This window comes from Balaenoptera ricei, chromosome 19 (genome assembly GCF_028023285.1).
Source record: "Balaenoptera ricei isolate mBalRic1 chromosome 19, mBalRic1.hap2, whole genome shotgun sequence".
NCBI lineage: Eukaryota > Metazoa > Chordata > Mammalia > Artiodactyla > Balaenopteridae > Balaenoptera > Balaenoptera ricei.
This window is the reverse complement of record NC_082657.1, coordinates 62,975,113-62,993,473: the sequence shown is the minus strand read 5'-3', so window position 1 is coordinate 62,993,473 and position 18,361 is coordinate 62,975,113. Positions and strand designations below refer to the sequence as shown.

The 18,361-nt window shown below is 64.8% G+C and overlaps 1 protein-coding gene across 1 annotated transcript in view; it reads right to left on the bottom strand.

Annotated features, from left to right (window-relative positions):
- Nucleotides 1-3,055: 3,055 nt before the first annotated feature.
- The window catches only part of ZFPM1 (zinc finger protein, FOG family member 1), a 43,199-nt gene continuing 27,893 nt past the window's right edge, over nt 3,056-18,361 (bottom strand). The window contains exons 5-10 of the mRNA XM_059905007.1: nt 11,260-11,362; nt 9,481-9,693; nt 5,787-6,020; nt 5,403-5,498; nt 5,175-5,321; nt 3,056-4,964 (exon numbers count right to left, since the gene is read on the bottom strand). Of these exons, the coding sequence (XP_059760990.1) occupies nt 3,181-4,964; nt 5,175-5,321; nt 5,403-5,498; nt 5,787-6,020; nt 9,481-9,693; nt 11,260-11,362 (2,577 nt within the window). The 3' untranslated portion in view covers nt 3,056-3,180. The remainder of the gene's footprint in view (nt 4,965-5,174; nt 5,322-5,402; nt 5,499-5,786; nt 6,021-9,480; nt 9,694-11,259; nt 11,363-18,361) is intronic.

The window sequence follows — 18,361 nt, the reverse complement described above, 5'->3', positions numbered from 1 at the left end:
TGTGGAGACCACGCGGCTCCAGACTCTGCAGGTCCTCGGGCGGCACGCTGCCCTCCTCCACGTTCTCCCTGTTCCCTTTGCATCTGGGACCCGCCTCCGCCTCCCACCCTTCCTTCTGGGTCCTCGGGAGACAGAGGGCGGGTGCCCTCGCCGGCCGAGAGCTCTTGGCACCTGGCCTCCTGGCCCACGTAAACGAGTCACTGCTGACCCCTGGCGCCAGGAACGTCCACCTGCAGTGATTCCTAGTGCCAGGGTTTCCCCAGGGGTGGCCCAGGGTGCGCGGGGCTGCGGAGACCTGGACGAGGTTTGCACACAGGACTCTGGGGTGGGGGGGGCGACCCAATTAGGAGGAGATGGGGTTGGACGGTGGCCTTGAACGTGGACCGCGTGCTGTGCATGCCGTGTGTACAGTGTCACCTGATCAGAGCTGGCTTGGGGAGGTGCAATTGGCACAGCGTTGGGGGGGCAGCCAAAGGCAGGAGCCCAGCAGAGAATGGGATGGAGGAGGGAACCCAGGAGGTGGGCAGGCGGGGCTGGCTTTGCAGAGGGCTGTGACAACTGGGGTGTGGTGGGGGGCCTGACTGACCACGTGCCCCTCCCCGGGGCCGGGCCGTGGGCCAGGTGCCCAGGAGGCAGTGGTCAAGGCCGGCGAGGCCCGTGGGGCAGGGAGAAGGGGGTAAGAAAATGAGACCACGTGACCCCGAGAGTGACCACCATGACGGGGAAATGAGCAGGGTGTTAGGACGGAGGGTCAGGGAAGGTCTCTAAACCGCGTGACAAGGGCAGCCCCTTGCGGGGAGCAGGTGTTGCCGAGACGCTGGAGCAGCATGAACAGGCCTCGCGGTGACGACCAGGGCCTGGCGGCCACCTCTGTGCAGCAGGAGCCGCCGAAGGCCTGTAGCAGGGTGTGACACCACCTGGTCTCCCAGCCACCCGACCTGGCAGTGAAGAGTCGTGTTGGCGGGGGACAGTGCAGTCCATCGGGGGTGGCCGTCCCGGAGGCAGTGAGACGCGCTGAGAGGTTTGGAATTGGCGGCTGAGAGAGAAGCCAGGCGAACTTGTGGACCTGGGGGCCAGGATGGGCAGAGGTGGGTTTCACGGAGTCACAGCTGCTCTGACACTGAGGTGTGAGGAGGTGAGGGTGCTGCTGTCACCAGCTCCGGGGGCAGAGGGTTGATGGCCACGTCTGCGCAGGTGTGGGGAGAAGACGCAGCAGGGAGAGCTCAGTCTTGGACGTGTCAGGGCCCTTGAGGGACATGTAGTGGGTGCACTGGTCTGGGCGGGGCGCATGGCCGGGCTAGAGAGATGTAGGGGCCCGGGAACCCGCGTGCCTGCCCAGGAGCGTAAGTGGAGTGAGCTTCGGGGATGGGGGCGGTGGCTCAGAGCCGTGATCCCCCACGGGCGGGGGGCTGGTCTGGGAGCATCAGGGCTCCCAGAGAGGTGGGGAGGAGGCCGAGCGCTGTCCCTGGGCTGCAGCTGGGACGGTGGCGGCAGGTTCTTGGGGAGGACGTGGCGTGGCTTGAGAAGGAGGCAGGGTGTGGGAAACGGGGGTCCGAGGAGGGTGAAGGCGGGCTCTGGGCTGTGGGTGGAGAGCCTAGCACTGGGGACCTTGAGTGGGGCAAGCGCTGCAGGGTGCTGGCCATGCGCCGGGGGGAGAGCAGGGGGCATGTGACCCAGGACCCAGCTGCAGGGCCCAGGACCTCCCTGGTACAAGGCTTGGCCTGGCCAGCAGTTCAGGCCTGGGGTGGGGGTCAGGGGTCGGGTGGGCGTGGACACTGAGGCCCTTTTCTGTGTGGCGCTGTCCTCCACTCACGCGGTGCAGGGGTGGAGGTGAGCACAGATGCTTCGCCTGCCTCCCCCATCCTTCCCCTTTGAGCATCTGTGCTCATCAGCACACAGAGGCGTTCACCCTGCCTCAGGGTTAATGACAACTGCCTCATTTGGTGGCGGGACTCAGAGGCGGAGCCTCAGACTCTCCGGGGCGCAACAATGAGGAGCAGAGTTGAAGGGTCTGGGAGCCTCCCTGCCCGAGTCCAGGAGGGCAGAGCCAGGAAGGCCTTCACAAGGCGGGGCATTTACCCGGAAAGCAGCTTGGCTCCCGGGGCCCCCGACTGTCCAGCAGCCCAGCTGGGGGCAAGCGGGAGGGGGCCGTGTCCCGTGGACCTGTGGGCGAGGTGTGGGGACTGTTCTTGTCTGAACACAAACTCCTTAGCCTGTCACCCCTGAGGGCTGGGCGGGAGGAAACCTGCCTCTAGCGAGCAGGAAAGTGAGTCTGGGTGGGTGGCAGGAAGCACATCTGATGTTTGGAGGCAGAGAAAGGTGAGAGGTCAGGTTTCACTTTCATCTGCAGTAGGCAGCCAGGTATATTGGAAAAGACATTCTGTACTGCAAACAGGGCCACCAGGCTTGAGGATGCCCACAGCCCCCCAGCTGCCAAGTGCCAAGACCACAGTTGGACTCCTCTTGCTTGGGTTTGGCCCAGGTCATGGTCAGCAGTAGCAGCAGGGCAGACTGGGGGTGGTGTGGCCCCCAGTGCCTGTCCGCGGCTCACGCTTCCTTCTCCCCACCCCCCATCAGCCTCGGCAGCGCCCCAGTGCCTGTCAGCAGCTCACTTTCTCCCCCGCCCCCCCCCCCCCCATCAGCCTCGGCAGCCGCAGGGCTTCATCCTCCCCAACATGCTCCCCTCCCTGGGTTCCTTGGTGGCCCGTGACTGGACAGGTGACATCCAGGCCTCAGGACTCAGCAGGTGGAAGAGCTGTCCGCTGGCCAGGATTAAGCTCTTCCGTTTGGTGTCTGGTGACCAAACCAGAGCTTCTGGCTGGCTCCTGGAGGGCAGCAGCAGTGGACCAGAAGGGCAGTGCCTGCTCTCCCCGTGCCCCAAGGGGGCCCAGAGCAGTGCCATCAGCCCCGGGTGCAGGGCGAGATGCAGCTCTTAGGGCCAGTGTGTGACTCCGGCCTGCAGTGTCCTGTGTGTACTCACAGGTGGTGCTGGCCCTGCCTGTGCCCTCCCCGCGGGGCCCCGCTGCTCAGAGAACTAGACTGCTCCACCACCGTGCTCAGCAAACTGAACTTCTTTATTAAGTGCCAAGGTCCAGGCGGGCGCTGCCCCCTGCAGCCTCTCTGACGAGGTCTGTGGCCGGAGCGTCCCGGGTCCCCCTGCAGGGCAGCAGCGCCGGGCGCTCACTTCACGTGCTCGGCCGCGTGCGAGGAGCAGTAATACTTCTTGTGGGCGATGAACGTGGACAGGCTGCTGAACCTGATGTTGCACAGGCGGCAGTACCTGTGGTTGCCGTTGGGCACGGAGGCCGGCGTCCCCTGGCTGGGGGTCTGCACGCCCTTGTCCGAGTGGGAGGGGGGCGCCGGCACGGCCTCGGGGGACGTGGCCGGGGGCGGGCCGGGCCGGGGGCTGCCGGCGGGCGGCTCCCAGTGGTCCTGGCCGTTGAGGCCGTCGCGGGGGGCGGCGGGCGAGGGCGTCCGGGCCTCGGCGCCAGGGCCAGAGCCGGCCGGGGGCTTGCCCAGCAGCAGGCCGTGCGCCAGGCGGAAGTGCTCGATGAGGTCGCCGCGCACGACGCCGTTCGGGGGACAGTAGGGGCAGACAACGGCGGGCGGGTCCTCGGGGGTGGCGCGCAGGCGGCGCGGGGCGGAGGGGCACGAGAACTTCTTGTGCGCCAGGTACGCCTCGAGGCTATGGAAGCTCACGCGGCAGGCTGTGCACTCGTGGTAGTCGGCCAGGGCCGGTAGGCCAGGCGGAGGGCCAGGGGCGGCGGCGGGAGCCTGGCGCCGCGGCTTTTTGCTCAGGTCGATAGGGCCTTCCGCCGGGTCTGGGCCGCTTCCGCCTCCATTTCCGCTTCCGGGCCGCGGCGCCGGCGACGCAGGCGGCGTGGGGGCGTGGCCTGGCGCGACGGGCTGGGCAGGTCCGAGCGGGGACGGGGCGGGTCCGACCGGGGGTGGGGCGGGTCTGGCCACGTGCAGCTCGTAGAGCTTGCGGCGCCTGCGCGTGCGCACGGGCGGCGCAGCGGGCGCGGGGGTCCCGGAGGTCCCGGTGGTTCCGGCGGGCGGGGGCCGGCGCGGCGGCGGGTCGTGGCGAGAGGCGCAGTAGTACCGCTTGTGCACCGTATAGGTCTCGTGGCGGCTGAAGCGGATGTTGCAGGCCTCGCACAGCGTCCGGCGGGGGTCGTCGTCCTCGTCTGCCCCGCTGCCCGGGCTCGGGCTGCCTTCGCTGCCCCGGCCGCCCGCCTCGGCCTCGGCCTCGGGCGTAGCCGCGCCCCCCGCCTCGTCCTCGCGCGCCCCGGGGCCCGGCGGCGAGCGCGGCTCGTCGGCCTCGGCGGGCGGCGGGGCGGGGGGCGCGCGCGGCGGGGCGGGGGCCGCCTTGGGCCGGCGGGTGGGGGGCGTGTCGTCGGGCGGGCGGCGGCCGGAGCAGTACAGGCGCTTGTGCACATAGAAGTTGTTGACGTTGTTGAAGGTGATGTCGCAGTCGAAACACGTAGCGCCCTTGGGGGCCCCCGTGAAGAGGCCAGCCGGCGCGGCCACCCCCGCGCCCGCCTGCAGCCGGCTGTGCACCAGCTCGGACATCTTGGCCAGGATCTCGGAGGCCGGCGGCGCCGCGGGCAGCTGTGGCGGGAAGAGCGCCCCGGGCCCTGGGCTGGAGCCGGGTGTGGGGCTGGACAGCTCCGCCTTCACGCGCACGGGGCTGGGGCCGGCGCTGGGCGGTGACGGCGTCCGCGACAGGGCCGGGGGCCCTGGCTCCGCCTCGGGCTCCTCCGCCGCCTCCACCTTGATGCTCCTGGGGGTCGCCGGGGTCTCGCCGCCGCCCCCGTTCTGGGGGCCCGCTCTGGCCTCTCCGTTGGTGGCCTCTGCCAGGGCCTTCCTCTCCAGTCCCGGTGATGGGGCGGGCACCAGGCCCAGGTCTGCAGAGGCCAGAGGGCCGTGCAGCGCCGTGTGCTGCTGGAAGCCGGCCAGACTGTCTGCGGGGAGACCCCAGGGGCCACACTTAAGGGCTGGAGCAGGACCTGCCTGGGCCAGACCTGAAGCCGGGGAGGGCGGGAAGGGAGAGCTGGGCTGGGCGCAGAGGTGGTGGAGGGTCGAGGCCGAAACCGACACCCCCCCCACCCCTCCACCCCTCGTGGCCGGGCCTGCCTCCCCCTTCCCAGTCCTCAGGGTCCCCAGGGGCTCACCTGCGGGGAGCTTGGCAGTGGGGTGCCCAGTCCCTGGTGAATAGATCTCAACCTTAGAGCCCGGCTGGCAGACCATGTGGTTGGTCACCAGGTGGCTGTAGAGGATGTCCCTTGTGGTGGAGATGAAGCCGCAGCTGTGGCAGACACCTGCAGGTGGGCTGTGGTGTCAGAGCCCTGCCGGTGGCTGCGCCCCACATACCCCACCGCCCCCTTCCTGGCCCCGCTTACCCGTCAGCGTGTCTGTGTGCACCTTGAGGTGCCGCTCGCAGTTGGCCTTGGTGGTGAAGGCGGACAGGCAGATGAGACACACGAAGGGGCGCTCTCCTGGAACATGGGGCCCGGTTAGGGAGCCTGGCTGGCCGAGGACTACGGCACGGGCATGTGTGGAGGACCCCTAAGCTCTGCCTCCTAGGACCCCAGCGGGGGCCCAGCCCCCAGCCGACCACCCAGCTGATCGCAGGCGGGCCGCGTGGCCTGGGGCCCTGTGGGAGGCTGCTCGGCGTGGTGGGAGGGCCACTCGGGCACGTCCACGGCAGCTGTGCAACCCCAGGATAAGTGCAGTGAGCATGCATGGCTTGGGTGGGGAGACACGCTGTTGGGGGCGGGGCTCACCGCTGTGGCTGCGCATGTGGATCTCCAGGGAGCTGGCGCTGGGGCAGCTTTTGCGGCACTGGGGGAAGGGGCAGACCCGCTCGTTGGGGTAGGTCTCCTTGGGCTTCTCGTCGGGGGCGGCCACGGCGGGGGAACTGGTGCCCTGGCGGCTGGCGCAGTAGTAGAGGAGGTGGGCTTGTAGGTTCCGCTCGCTGCGGTACCAGATGCCGCAGTCCTTGCAGGGAAAGACGTCTTCTGCGGGTGGGAGAGGCGGGCGCAGCCTGAGTGGTGCCCCGGCAGCAGTGCCGGCTGCCTACCACCCGGGGCAGGCCGTGGGCCCTCTACAACACGAGGGCTGTGCCCCAGCGTCCTCCAGCGTGGGGGGGGTGGGGTGGGGTTTGTGACCTGGGCTGTCCCTCTTCACTGCTTTGCCTTCTCAGGTGTCCCTTGATAACTGTGTCCCCTCTCTGCGGATCTCCAGGATGCCATGGGGACTTGTGGATGGGGTGTGAGTGACCCCCAGGATGGCCCCTGGGCTGCGTCCCGACAGTGAGCCCCATAAGGAGACACTGTGGTCTCTTGGGGGTGCCCAGGGAAGGAGCGAGGCTGGGGTCCGTGACCTGATTGTCTCTGTGACTTGGTGGGGGCGATGGGAGTCGCGGGCTGGCATGGAGCTGGGTGCCCGTGGAGGAGGAGGAGGAGACAGGTGTGTGCGTGTGAGCGGGTGTGTGGGCGGCTGGGTGCCTGAGCCCCAAGCACTGGGGCAGGAGGGCGAGAGGTGAGCGTGGCTCTGGGTGGGCAGGGGGCTGAGGCCAGGAGCTGCAGAGGACGAGGAGCTGCCCGGTGCACCGCCCTTCCCCCTACCCGCCAAACATCTGATGGCTCTTTGTGTTACTGGTCAGAACTTGCTGAATTCACCACATTGAACCCAGGTGGGCTGCCTCTACCTTTGCAGTTTATGGGGGTTTGGATGGTGGGGGTGGATTTGCCAGCTGGTGAGGATTCTCTGGTGGGTGCTTCAGCAGCCCTCCGCTTCTCAGCAGAATGATAAGGAATGTTCTGTTGTTTCTGTCCCTGCTCCTTGGCCGGCCACCCCTTGGCTGAACCCAGGGCAGCGGGGAGACATTGTTCTGGGTCTCGACCTTGACCTTCACATGGAATGGAGGGGCCTGGAACACCTTTTGGGGGTTTTAACTTCTGCAGGTTAGGATGTGTTTTTCAGCCCGTTGGTTGGCAGTTACTGAACAGGTGGTCTGCCTGCCGCCCCCCGGGGGGGGCTGCCAGGTTTCCACCTTCTGCCTCTTTTAAGGAATTTAGTACCTGTCTGTCAAGTGAGGCGGGCACTCCTCATGCCCCTGTGCCTGCGGTGTTTCCGGCTTAACTCTCCCTCCTGTGTTGTTTATTTCTGGTTTTCAAGTTCCCTTTTATTTGGGGGTCTCAAGGCAGCTCTGTTCTCTATCAGCTGAGGCCTTGAGCTGGGATCCGGGTCTGAGGGGCCAGCGGTGGGCTTCTGTTCGTATCTGCAGGGCCAGTGCTGGGGACTGTCCCGCTGCTTGCGGCATAGGGAAGGGACAGGCAGCCTCGGAGGCCGGCGTAGGCCGCAGCCGCAGCCCTAAAGCTCAGCAAGGACGGCCGTCACCCCACCAACCCAGGGCTGACCTCGGGCCAAGTCCTGGGTGGATGCAGCCCAGGTAACCTGCACAGACACCTCAAGATCGGCATTACCTTTACTGCTTCCACACATGAGACAACTTTTTGAGGCCCAGAGTGGTGGAGTCTCAAGAATTAAACCAGGTCTGATTGACTTTGGAGCTCGGGTTCTGAAAGCCCTTCTAGACCACCAGTAGGAGAGGCCCATGTGGGGTTGGTATAAACAATGTCTAGCCCACCATGCCCTCACAGACAAAGTATCAGACCCAAGGGGAGGGAAACCGAGGCCCAGAGAGGCTGCTCCTGGGCGGGCTTGAGAGGAAGCCCTCCAGCACCCGGGGCTCCCTGCAGCCCCCCCACCCCCAAAAGAGACAGAGGCAGCCCCCCGGGCACCCGATGCCATTCCCTGCCCTGGTTGGGTGGCCGTCCTGGCCTCTGAGAGACCCTTCCATCCAGCACCCTTCTTTCCTGAAACCTCAACGTTCAGACAAGACCCCCGTTTGCTCACCACCACTCTCTCAGCCCCCCTGCAGGACCCCATCCTCCCTGGGGCAGTGGCCTTGCCCTGTCCGGCCCAGTCCCTCCATGCAGGCTCTGGGGACGGGCCGCCCGCCTGTGCTTGTCCCCACCCCCTCTGGTGTCACCCTCCTCACTTGGCTGCCAGTGTTTGGGTCACGGTGACCTCCATGCTGCCTGCCCTTGGTCTCAACACAGCCGGGCCACGGCGGACCATCGGCAGACGCCTCCCCTCACCCCTGGCTCTGGTGTCTGCAGGTCCTGTCTCCCCCTGGGGCCTCGTCCTGCCCGGAGCTCCCCCACTCTGACCACACCCTGAGCCCCAGCACGTGTCCCCCAGTCGCCGCCTGGGCTCCACTTAGTGCCCAACAGGCGTCTCGGGTCAGGCTGCTCAGAACGGGCCCTCCACCCTGACTGCGATGGGACGGACAGTGTCCGCCCCGCGGCCATGCTGAAGCCCCAGCCTCGCGCTGCCGCCTCCCCCCCCGACCCCCGGCAGGCCCTGTTCACTCCAGTGCCCCTCTGGCCTCTGCCATGGTGCCTCCACCCGCTTAAAGCCGTCATCACGTTTGACCTGCTTAAAAAGGTCACTTTTCTCCCAATTTTACAACCCTACAGTCTCCCTCTAGTAGCCATGCAATTTTAGAACTAAATGGGGTCGTACCCTTTGCTGCCTGAAAGTCCCCTGCCGCGGTCGTTTCTCTGAGAAGGAACCCCAGCCCTGGTCCGGGGCCACCCTCGGAGTCTGGCTCTGGCCACGGTGGCCGTCTCGCTGGGCCCGGGCCATCCGCTCAGCTGCTCTCCCTGGCGCGCGGGTCTCTTGAGCACCCCAGCCGCTGCCCTCCTTCGTGGATGTGCCTGTGGCCGCCTGCCTCCCCTAGTAAGGCTGCCCCCGCCCCTGGAGTGGTGGCGCCCTCAGGGCGGGCAGCTGTCCCCACCTCGGTGACCCCAGTGCCTTGACCGCTTAGTTTGGTGTGGATGTTGAACAAGGATTTGAGAAACGAGCGAATCTCGTCGGTTCTCAGACCCTCCGCTGCTTGTGGGGAGGAGTGAGTGACAAACGTGGTCCCTCCACTCCAGCTCTCCTCACTGGCGGCTCTGCCCCAGGGGACACTTGGCCACGTCCTTCACAACTGGGAGGTGGGGATGGTACCAGCGTCTAGTGGGCGAGGGCAGGGCTGCTGCTGGGCACCCCACGGTGCATGTATCCAAGACTCCACCCCCACCCCGCGCGGCCTCTCCAGCTGGTGGTCTAGAAGGGCCCTCAGGACCCCGCGGAGCGTGTGCCAGAGGCACCGTGGTGAGAAGCCCGCTCTGCTGCAGACCCGCCTCCCCGTCAGCATCTGTGAGCTCACCACGTGGCCCGCTGCACGCTGGCTGCACCCTGGAGCCCCTCCTGGGACCCCACTGCCAGGCCCCCGTGCACGCCCCCGGGGCGCATGCCCTCTGTTCAGGTGGCAGTGGTGACCGGTCTTTGCAGAGCCTGAGCTGGGCACCGCCTGCAGCCCTGAGCCTGGGGTGGGGGGCGGGCCGGCAGCGGGTTACTCACTGTTGACAACTGCAGTCGCGAGGATGGACGCCATGCCGGCCTGCTGGGGCAGGAGCTGGATGTCGGCGGCGGGGGAGGGGGCCAGGCCCTCGGGCTCCGCGGGCTCCTCCTTCGCAGGCTGGCGGGGGGCGCTGTGGGGCTCGGCCGCGAGGAGCACGCTGAGCCGCCCGCCCGCGGCCACCGGCCTGGTGAGCCTGCACCAGAGGGCGCCATCTGCGGGGGGAGGGCGTCTGTGACGGGGCGCTGGCAGCCCCAGGCCCCCACGGCCATGCCTCCGCGCCGCCCCAGCTTAGGCACGGGGGTTCCGAAGCCGGCGTGGTGGCCGGGGAGAGGCCACACCCGGGTTCGCAGCTGTGGCCGTCTGGTTTCCGTGGCGCGCCTGCCTCCTCCGGGCGACTAGGTGTTGCCCCGGCTCTGCCTGCTCTTGGGGCCTCCCTGCCTGTGCCCGTCTGAGCGGGAGGGCCCTCTTCCGGGAGAGGGGAGCAGAGCAGCCGGGAGGGCCTGGGAGCCGCTCTCCCGCGCCCTAGAAAGGCCTCCCAGCTCCTCGCGACTCAGCCAGCACGGCTGTTGCCACGGTGGCCTGCGGGGGGCAGCCTTGGCCAACAGGACCCGGGCTGAGCTGCCTGCAAGTCCGGCCACCTCCAGCGTCCGGCGCAGAGGCGCAGGCCCCACGGGACCAGGCCACCTGGCTGGCATCAGCACCGCAGGGACCCTTGTGCTGCCTGCCTGGGCAGATGAACCCTGTTGACCAGGCGAGCAGGGGGGGCGGGCCAGGCAGTGCTAGCTGGGCCACGTCCCCGCCAGGTGTACGAACCCCCAGCTGGTCACCTGCTGCCAACCTGGGCCCTCACAGCACCCCAAAGCAGGGAGGGTGGGCCGGGGTCCTCTCCCCCTACAGAGGGGGAAACAGGCACACGGGTGCTGTGCTAGCCAGGTCCTCGGGGTCAACGGCAGGTCAGATGGAACGCTCAGGTCCCCGGATGCTGACCTCAGCACCTGCTCTGACCCCTGCTGTGCCCTGGAGGCCCCCAGCTGGGGAGGGGCTGGGGGGGTGTTGGAGCAGCAGCCCAGCTTGCCCCTGCCCACCTCCAGTGGCCTTTGGCTCTGTCCTGAAACGAGGCTGCCCACAGGACATTTAGTCCAGTGTGTTCAGGAGGCGATGGTGAGGGCGACACCCCCAGAACATTCTACCAAAGCGGAGTCCCCCCCCACCCAGAGGAAGGAGGTGGATTTCCCGTGGCCACGCTGCAGTGGATGGCTCTTGCTTGGCTGTAGAAGTTGTCACGTGTCTATCCCCACATCCTCCCCGGGACCTGAGCTGCTTCATCTGTAATGGAGGGGGGGCGTCCCCCGCCCTCCCAGGGCCACTCCTGGAAGGTGCAGGGATGCAGGAGGGACGTGGGGCGCAGAGCTTTCCTCGGCTTCACAAAACAGAGGCCCCAGAAGGTGCGGGGACCTGTTCCAGGCCCCCCAGCTGGGTTTGGACATGGCCCTCCTGACCCCTCCTGGAGGGAGCCAGGCTGCACAGGGCCCTGGCCCAGCGGGCACCCCCAGAGGCCCCGAGGGCAGTCCTGGCCTGGGCCCGCTCTCCCCAACCCCCGGGGCTGACACCTGTCCAGCCCTAGGCGAGCATTAACGGGGGCGCTGGGCGTGTGGTGGCAGCGGTGGCCAGCCCCTCGGCCCGGCCCAAGCAGGCTGGTTTCCCTTTAAGGGCCGGCCCAGGCGGAGCCGGGACCCCCACCCTCCGGAAGGCAGTGAGGGAAGCGCCAGGATACCAACCCTTCCTGTAGATCTCCGAGTTGGCTTCGGCCTCGGTCAGGGCCCGGGGCAGCGTCCTCAGCCAGCAGGCCTCGTCCTCCAGCAGCAGGGTCAGGGCCGGGCTCTGGGGGCGGGGAGGGGGGTCAGCAAGGACTCAGTCATGCCCTCGGACACAGTCAGCAGGAGAGAGGCTGGCCGGGGCGGCGGGGGGCTCCCTGTCTTTGGCTGCGCCAAGCGCTGTGCTGGCGACACGCATGCAGCAGGGAGCCAGTGCCTGCCATGGGTCAGGTGCTGGTTTCCCTTGGAAACTGAGGCCCAGAGAGGTGAAGCAACTTGCCTAAGGTCACACAGCCAGTGAGTGGCAGAGCGGGGAGGCACACCTGGACCTCCGTTCTTGCTGCCCCCTCCCTGGTGGGGCACTGGGCCGGGCGCAGGCTCCTCCCACACAGGCCCCCAGAGACCTGCAGAGTGAGCTGTGGGAGCGGCCGCACAGCACGCGGGCCCGCAGACGCCTCGCCCCACCTGCCTGGGCCCAGCAGCCCCCTGAGGTCGCGGGCAGCAAGACGACCCCCCCACCGAGGCTGGCTCAGCACCTGGCCTCCCTGCGGCTCGCAGACTGTGGTCAGCCCCTCGCCCAGCCACGCTCTCTCCGGCGGCCTGGTCTGCGAGCCGGGCCTCTGCAGCGCCCAGAGCGGAAGAGCACTCTGAGCTCGGTTCTCACTCGGGGCTGCCCGCGGCCCCCAGAGGGGGTGGCCTGATTTCCGGTGCCCTCCCCCACCCTCCCCAGGCAGCACTGCAAACATACGTCCCCTGTCCCAACATGGCCTGGTGCTGGGAGGGGGCTGGCCCTTGCCACACGGAGGCGATGAGGTACAGACCCTGGCCCTGCCTGGCCGCAGAAAGTTAGGGTGATGACCGCTGCCGCCCCTCAGGCTGCAGCCCCAGGGCTGGATGGGTTCTGGACGGCTCCTCTCCTGGGGGGGGGGGGTCCCCAAGCTCCGCCACTGGCGCCGTGTGGAAAGGCACAGCACATTCGTGTCGGGAGTATTTTCTTTGTTTTATGCAAGTGAAAGCTTTTAAGTCAAACTGTGTATCAGAACCTCTAACTGAAGGACCAGTGTCACTTGCCATCACCTGGATGGGGGCACCTGGCCAGGAAGCTACCGTGATGGGATGGCTGGAGCAAGTGACACATGGGAGGTTCCCTGACGTGTTCTGGGCACCTCCCCGCCTGGTCCAAGCCCACGGCTTTACTGGGCTTTGCCTGCAGGGACCATGTGGGCTCCAGAGCTGGGCATCGGGTCCAGTCCAGACTCCCTGACTGTGCCCAATAGCCAGCACCGTGCCCGCCCTCCCTGGGCCCAGCACCTCTGCAAACGGCAATGCCCCGAGCCCGCGGGCTCCCTCGACCGTCCTTGTGCTGCCACCTGCTCTGGGGGTGGGTCACATCCCTCTTTGACTCAGTCTCCCCGGGGCACTGGGAAGTCGAAGCCTGTGTGAAGCCCTCCTTTCAGACAGTGCCCTCCTGTCACGTGACAAACACAGGACAAACAGGAGTCCCGCCACCCTTGCTTCTCCATTCCCTTCGGCCAGCAGGACACAGCGGGCAGAGGCTGTGCCTTCGGGCCCAGGAGGCTGACATCCACTGGGGCAGCAGGCCAGCAACCGCCAGGTTGTCAACGGGGGGCGAGTGTCTCCACCAAGGAGCACGCTTTAACGGACGGCTAGCTGCAGGGCTGGGGGTCCCCGTCACCCACAGCTGGGGGCAGGCTGGGGGGCGGGGCTGGCACAGCAGCGACTGACCGGCGGCTCCCACGTCCCGGCTATCCTGACCGGGGCCAGCACAGAGGCGGAGGCCAGGGTCTCCCTGAGTCTCTAATGAATATTAATGAGTGGAGGAGGGAGAAAAAAATTAATCTGCCTGATCCTCCGATGGGTGCTGCGGTAACGATATGAAATCTAATTATTCGTCCCAATATTTCTAAACCCTCAAACTGAGACTGACAGCCTCCCGGTCGGTTTAATGCTTATCACTCCCGGGAGCGGCGTGTTCGCGGCATGATAAAAGCGCCCGCGCGCGGCTCTGCTGACGCTGCAGAACCCCTGAACTTCCGCGTCGGTCCGAGTGGAGGGGAGACGGCAGCGCTGTGTTCCCGGCTCTGTGCCTCCTGCTGGGAGCGGCCCCTCGCCTGGCGGCTGCCCTGGGCGGGCTGGGTGCCCGTGAGGGCGGTTGAGGGGCAGGGGACGGGGACGTGGGGACCTGGAGGGGGCTTGCATCCTGCGCCGCGCGCCCGACTTGCAGGAGGAGAGGGGCCAGGAGATCCAGGCCGTACGACCACCAGGCCCTTCACCCTCGTTTCCTCAGCCCTTAACACTCTGGGGGGCCCTGGCCCCCACTTAAATGGGGCAGGCTGAGTCCACCATCTCCAGCCGCCCTGCCTGCGCATGCACCCCAGGGGTGCAGGAGCCGGCGCCCCACGGCTCCGGGGAGAGGAGCACGGCCCTGCCCAGTCTGCCCCTGTCCCCGTCCCTGCAGGGCGGCAACGCGCACTGTCCCGGGCAGCTGGACCCTGCCGTGCGCTAGGGCTACAGCTCGCCCCCCTGCCCTATTATTTATTTTCTCCCCCCAACCCCCAATTCCAAGCAGCCCTGGAACAGAAGCCCTTTTCTCTGGTGGTTGAAGGCACCGGGCCGAGGCAGGCTCCCTTCCTGGCCCTGCCCGTGGGCAGCGGGGTGCAAGCCTAAAACGATCAGAGATGTGTGTGCTGCCGGCCACCTCCCCTCCACCGGCGCCCCAGGCTCACTGCTGGGTCTGGGTCTGGGTCCAGCTTGCCCCAGACAGGCCGGGTGCGGCGTCTGCAAGAAGCTTAGCCCCCACCCTGCCTCAGCCCTGGGGGTCGCCCTGTCCCTCCCTCCTGACTCCAGGCCGCCCCACCCAGCCCCGGGACAGCGGGCGGCCACTTTAAATTCTCTGGGTGCATCTGAGAACCCTCCTTGTTCCCCCAACAAAGAGGTCAGTGTCTGGGTTCTGTGCCCGCTGATAACCATCAGAAACCCTATCTCTACCGCATCCGCTGTAACAGCCGTATCTGAGGCTGTTCCCAAACTCGCCGTGCAGCGCATGAAGTAGCGTCGAGGGGAGGTCGGAGGTCGGGGCTGGGGCAGACCTAGGGTGGGCTCTGATTGGGGCCTGCACCCGTCTCTCTCGTTCAGCGTGTCCTGAGAAGCCCCCACCTGCGTCCCACTCACCATCGCCAGAGGCAATGGCTTTCCGCCCTTGGCACCAGACGAGGCAAGAGAAGCACGACACGGGCAGCTCAAGGCATGGCCCCATCTGGCAAAGAAAGACCCATACTGCACCATGCCTGGGCTGAGCGCCTTCCCTTGGGAATTACTCCCTCTCACAGGCAGAGGGAGAGGGGCCTCGCCAGGAGGGCACCGGGCTCGTGCACTGGAGCCCCATCACCCCCTGGCCCGGGGTCATCCTGCTGTGAGTTTGGCTCTGCCAGGCGATGACCGCTGACGACAGCCTTTGCAGGGGCCCCATGTGGAGGGCCGCTCAGAGCCCATCTGCGGGGGGTCAGCTGGCGGCTGGGCCTGGATGGTCCCACGTCAGCCTCACAGGCAGGGGCTTTCTGCTCAGACCCGCTGCCCTGCTCGCCATCCGGGGGGTACCTCCCAGCTCTCACTGATGTCACGGTGGCCTCGTGGCTAAAGTGGGTGAGCCATGGGGGGACAACTGGACAGATGGATGGGCCGAGTGAGTGCGGGCCCATTCGTTCATCCACCCATCCATCCACCCATCCTTCCAACATCCATCTGTCCATTCACCATCTACTCCTTCATCTACCTTCTACCCATTCACCCACCATCCATTAACCCATCAGCACATCCACTGACTCACCTATCTATCCACCATCCACCCGTCCATCCACCTTCGACCCATCAATCCACTGTACACCTGTTCATTCACCTTTCACCTGTCCATCCAGCCATCTATCCACCATCCACCCGTCCATCCACCATTCTTTATCCATGCACACATCCACTCACCCATCTGTCCATCCCCCTGTCCACCCGCCATCCATGCACCTTCTGACCATCCATCTAGCATTCAACCTTCCATCTACCATCTACCTGTCTGTCCACCCGTCCACCCACCTGACCATCTATCACCCATGTATCCACTATCTACCTGTCTGTCTATCATCCATTTATCCATCCACACATCTACCCGTCCATCCTCCTCCTACCATCCACACGGCAATCCACTCTCCATTTATCCATCCACCATCCATCCGTTTATTCATCCACACATCCACTAACCCACCCATCCACCCATCCATCCATCTCTGCTCATCGTTCTACCTTCCACCCATCAGTCCACCGTCTCCTGTCCATCCATCCACCATTAATTTATCCATCCAGTGTCCACTCACCCTCCCATCCGTCCACCCGTCCATCCACTGTCTACCTGTTTATCTACCTTCTACCCATCCATCCAACATCCACTCATCTGTCCACCACCCCCTGTCCATCCACCATCCACCCATGCTTCCACCATCTGCCTGTCCAACGACCTTCTACCCATCCACCCGTCCTACACCATCTACCAGTCTATCTACTATCCATGTATCCATCCTATATCCACTCACCCACCAATCCATCCACCCGTCCATCCACCATCCACCCTTCCAACCACCCTCTACCCGTCTATCCACCATGCATTTATCCACCCACACATCCACTCACCCACCCATCCACTCACCACACATCCATCCACTTTCTCTGTCCGTCCACCATTGATCCATCCATCCGCCCCCGTCCATGCACCATCTACCTGTCCATCCACCAACCATTTTTCCATCCAATATCTACTCACTCACCCCTCCAACCATCTACCCGTCATCCACCACACCTGTCCATCCACCATCCACCTGTCCATCCACATACACCCTTCCAACCACCCTCTACCCGTCCATCCACCATCCATTATCCATTCAATATCCACTCACTGCCCCTCCACAACCATCCCTCTACCATCCACTGTCCATCCACCCGTCCATTTACCACCCACTCATCCATCCACCATCCTTCTTCTACCCGCCCATCCACCATCCCCCCTCCATCAACCGTCCACCTGTCCATCCACCATCCAGCCATCCATGCACCTTCTGCCCATCCATCTAGCATTCAACCTTCCATTTACCATCTACCTGTACATGCATCTATCTACCTGTCCATCCATCCATCTACCCATCCACCGGCTACTTGTCCATCTACTGTCCATCATCTATCCGCCATTTATCTGTCCATCCACCATCCATTTATCCATTCAATATCCACTCAACTGCCTCTCCACAACCATCCACCCATCCCTCTATCATCCACTGTCCATCCACCTTCTCCCCGTCCATCCACCTTCTACCTGTCTATCTGCCATCCACTTATCCATCCACACCTCCACTCACCCACCCATGCAGCCACCTTCTCCTTCTCCCCTGCCCATCCACCTGGCCATCCAACTTCTACTCGTCCATCCACCATCCATTCAATATCCACTCAACTGATCCTCCACAACCATCCACCCATCTATCCACCATTCACCCATCCTTCCACCTTCTAATTGTCCATCCACCCTTCCATCAACCATCCACCTTCTACTCATCCATCCATCTACCTGTCCCCACCCATCCATCCAACATCTACCTGTACATATATCCAACTACCATCTACCTGTCCATCTCTCCATCCACCCATCTCTCCTCCATCTACATGTCCATCTACCATTCACCCATCCATCCATCTTCCACTGGTCCATCCACCTTCTACCCATCTATCTATCATCTTCCTGTCCACACATCCATCTACCCGTCCACCCACCATTCACCAATCCATCCACCATCCACCCACCTTTACCTATCCATCTACCATCACCCATCCACCTTCCATCTACCTGTCTATCCATCCATCCCTCCCTCCACCATCTACCCCTCCACATACAATCCATTTATCCATCTACACATCCACCCACCACCCATCCATCCATCCTGAACATTTCTTCTGCATCTGAGTACAAGTTTTAGAACCGCTGCGCCTCCAAGCCCTGGGTTTCTGTGGTGGAACCACAGCTGGATCCTAGGGGACCTTGAGGTCCCACAGCAAGTTGGTGCCAGAACCAATTCTCGACTCCTGGCAGGCTCTGCGTGCTGTGTCCTTTCTGGGGTACCACCCCCGACGCCCAGTGTGTGCGGGGACTGTGAGGGGAGACTCCTTGCCTCCCCTCTGGCCTGCAAGCAGCCTGGGCCTGAGGAGACCAGTGGGAAAGGGTTGCCACACCCCAGCGTCGCCCCTCTCCCACTTCCCTCTCCAAACAGCGACGACAAACTGCCTGGCGGGTGACAGGACGATCAGGGGCGGGAGGTACACGGGGGAGAGAACCGGGGCCCATCAGCTGAGCTCGATAAGGGGCCTGCTGAAATGTTAGCGAAAATATTTAGACAATAAATGAAGTATCGGAAAGGCACGCATATCTTTAAAAATCAATCATCTTGTACGTGTGTCTGGACACTCGGCGCCAAGGCGGAGATAGCGCCTGCTGGGGAGATAAGGGTTAATCAAGGATTTAATTCTGCAGGAGATAAAGCTGCAGGGAAGAGCAGGCGGCTCCTTCCTCCCTGGGCCCCTCTGCACGAGCCTCAGAGGCCGGCTTCTCTGGCGCGCTCCCTGGATTATCTCTCCGCCTGGAGAGGGTTTCCAACCTCAGCCAAGTCTCCCCAGGCTGACCTGCGCCCTGGGCCCAAGGAGGACAAAACCCCCGGAGAGGAGGCTGCAGGCGGGAGGGGAGGGCCTGGCGGTGGGGGTGTGGTGGGGATCCCAGGGCTGGTGCGGACATCTCCAGCCCCCCATCCCCGTCCTGCAGGGGTCTCTGTGGTTAGGAAAATAGTGATTTCCCCTCTGCTATTTGGTCCTGATGACTTTGGCAAGTTACCTAACCTCTTGGAGCCTCAGTTTCCTCATCTGGGAAATGGGAACAGCAGTACCTGCCTCACGGGGGGTGGAGAAAATGAGGGGCCGAGTATAAGGATGGGCGCACAACAGTGTGTCGGGAACACGCACCTGT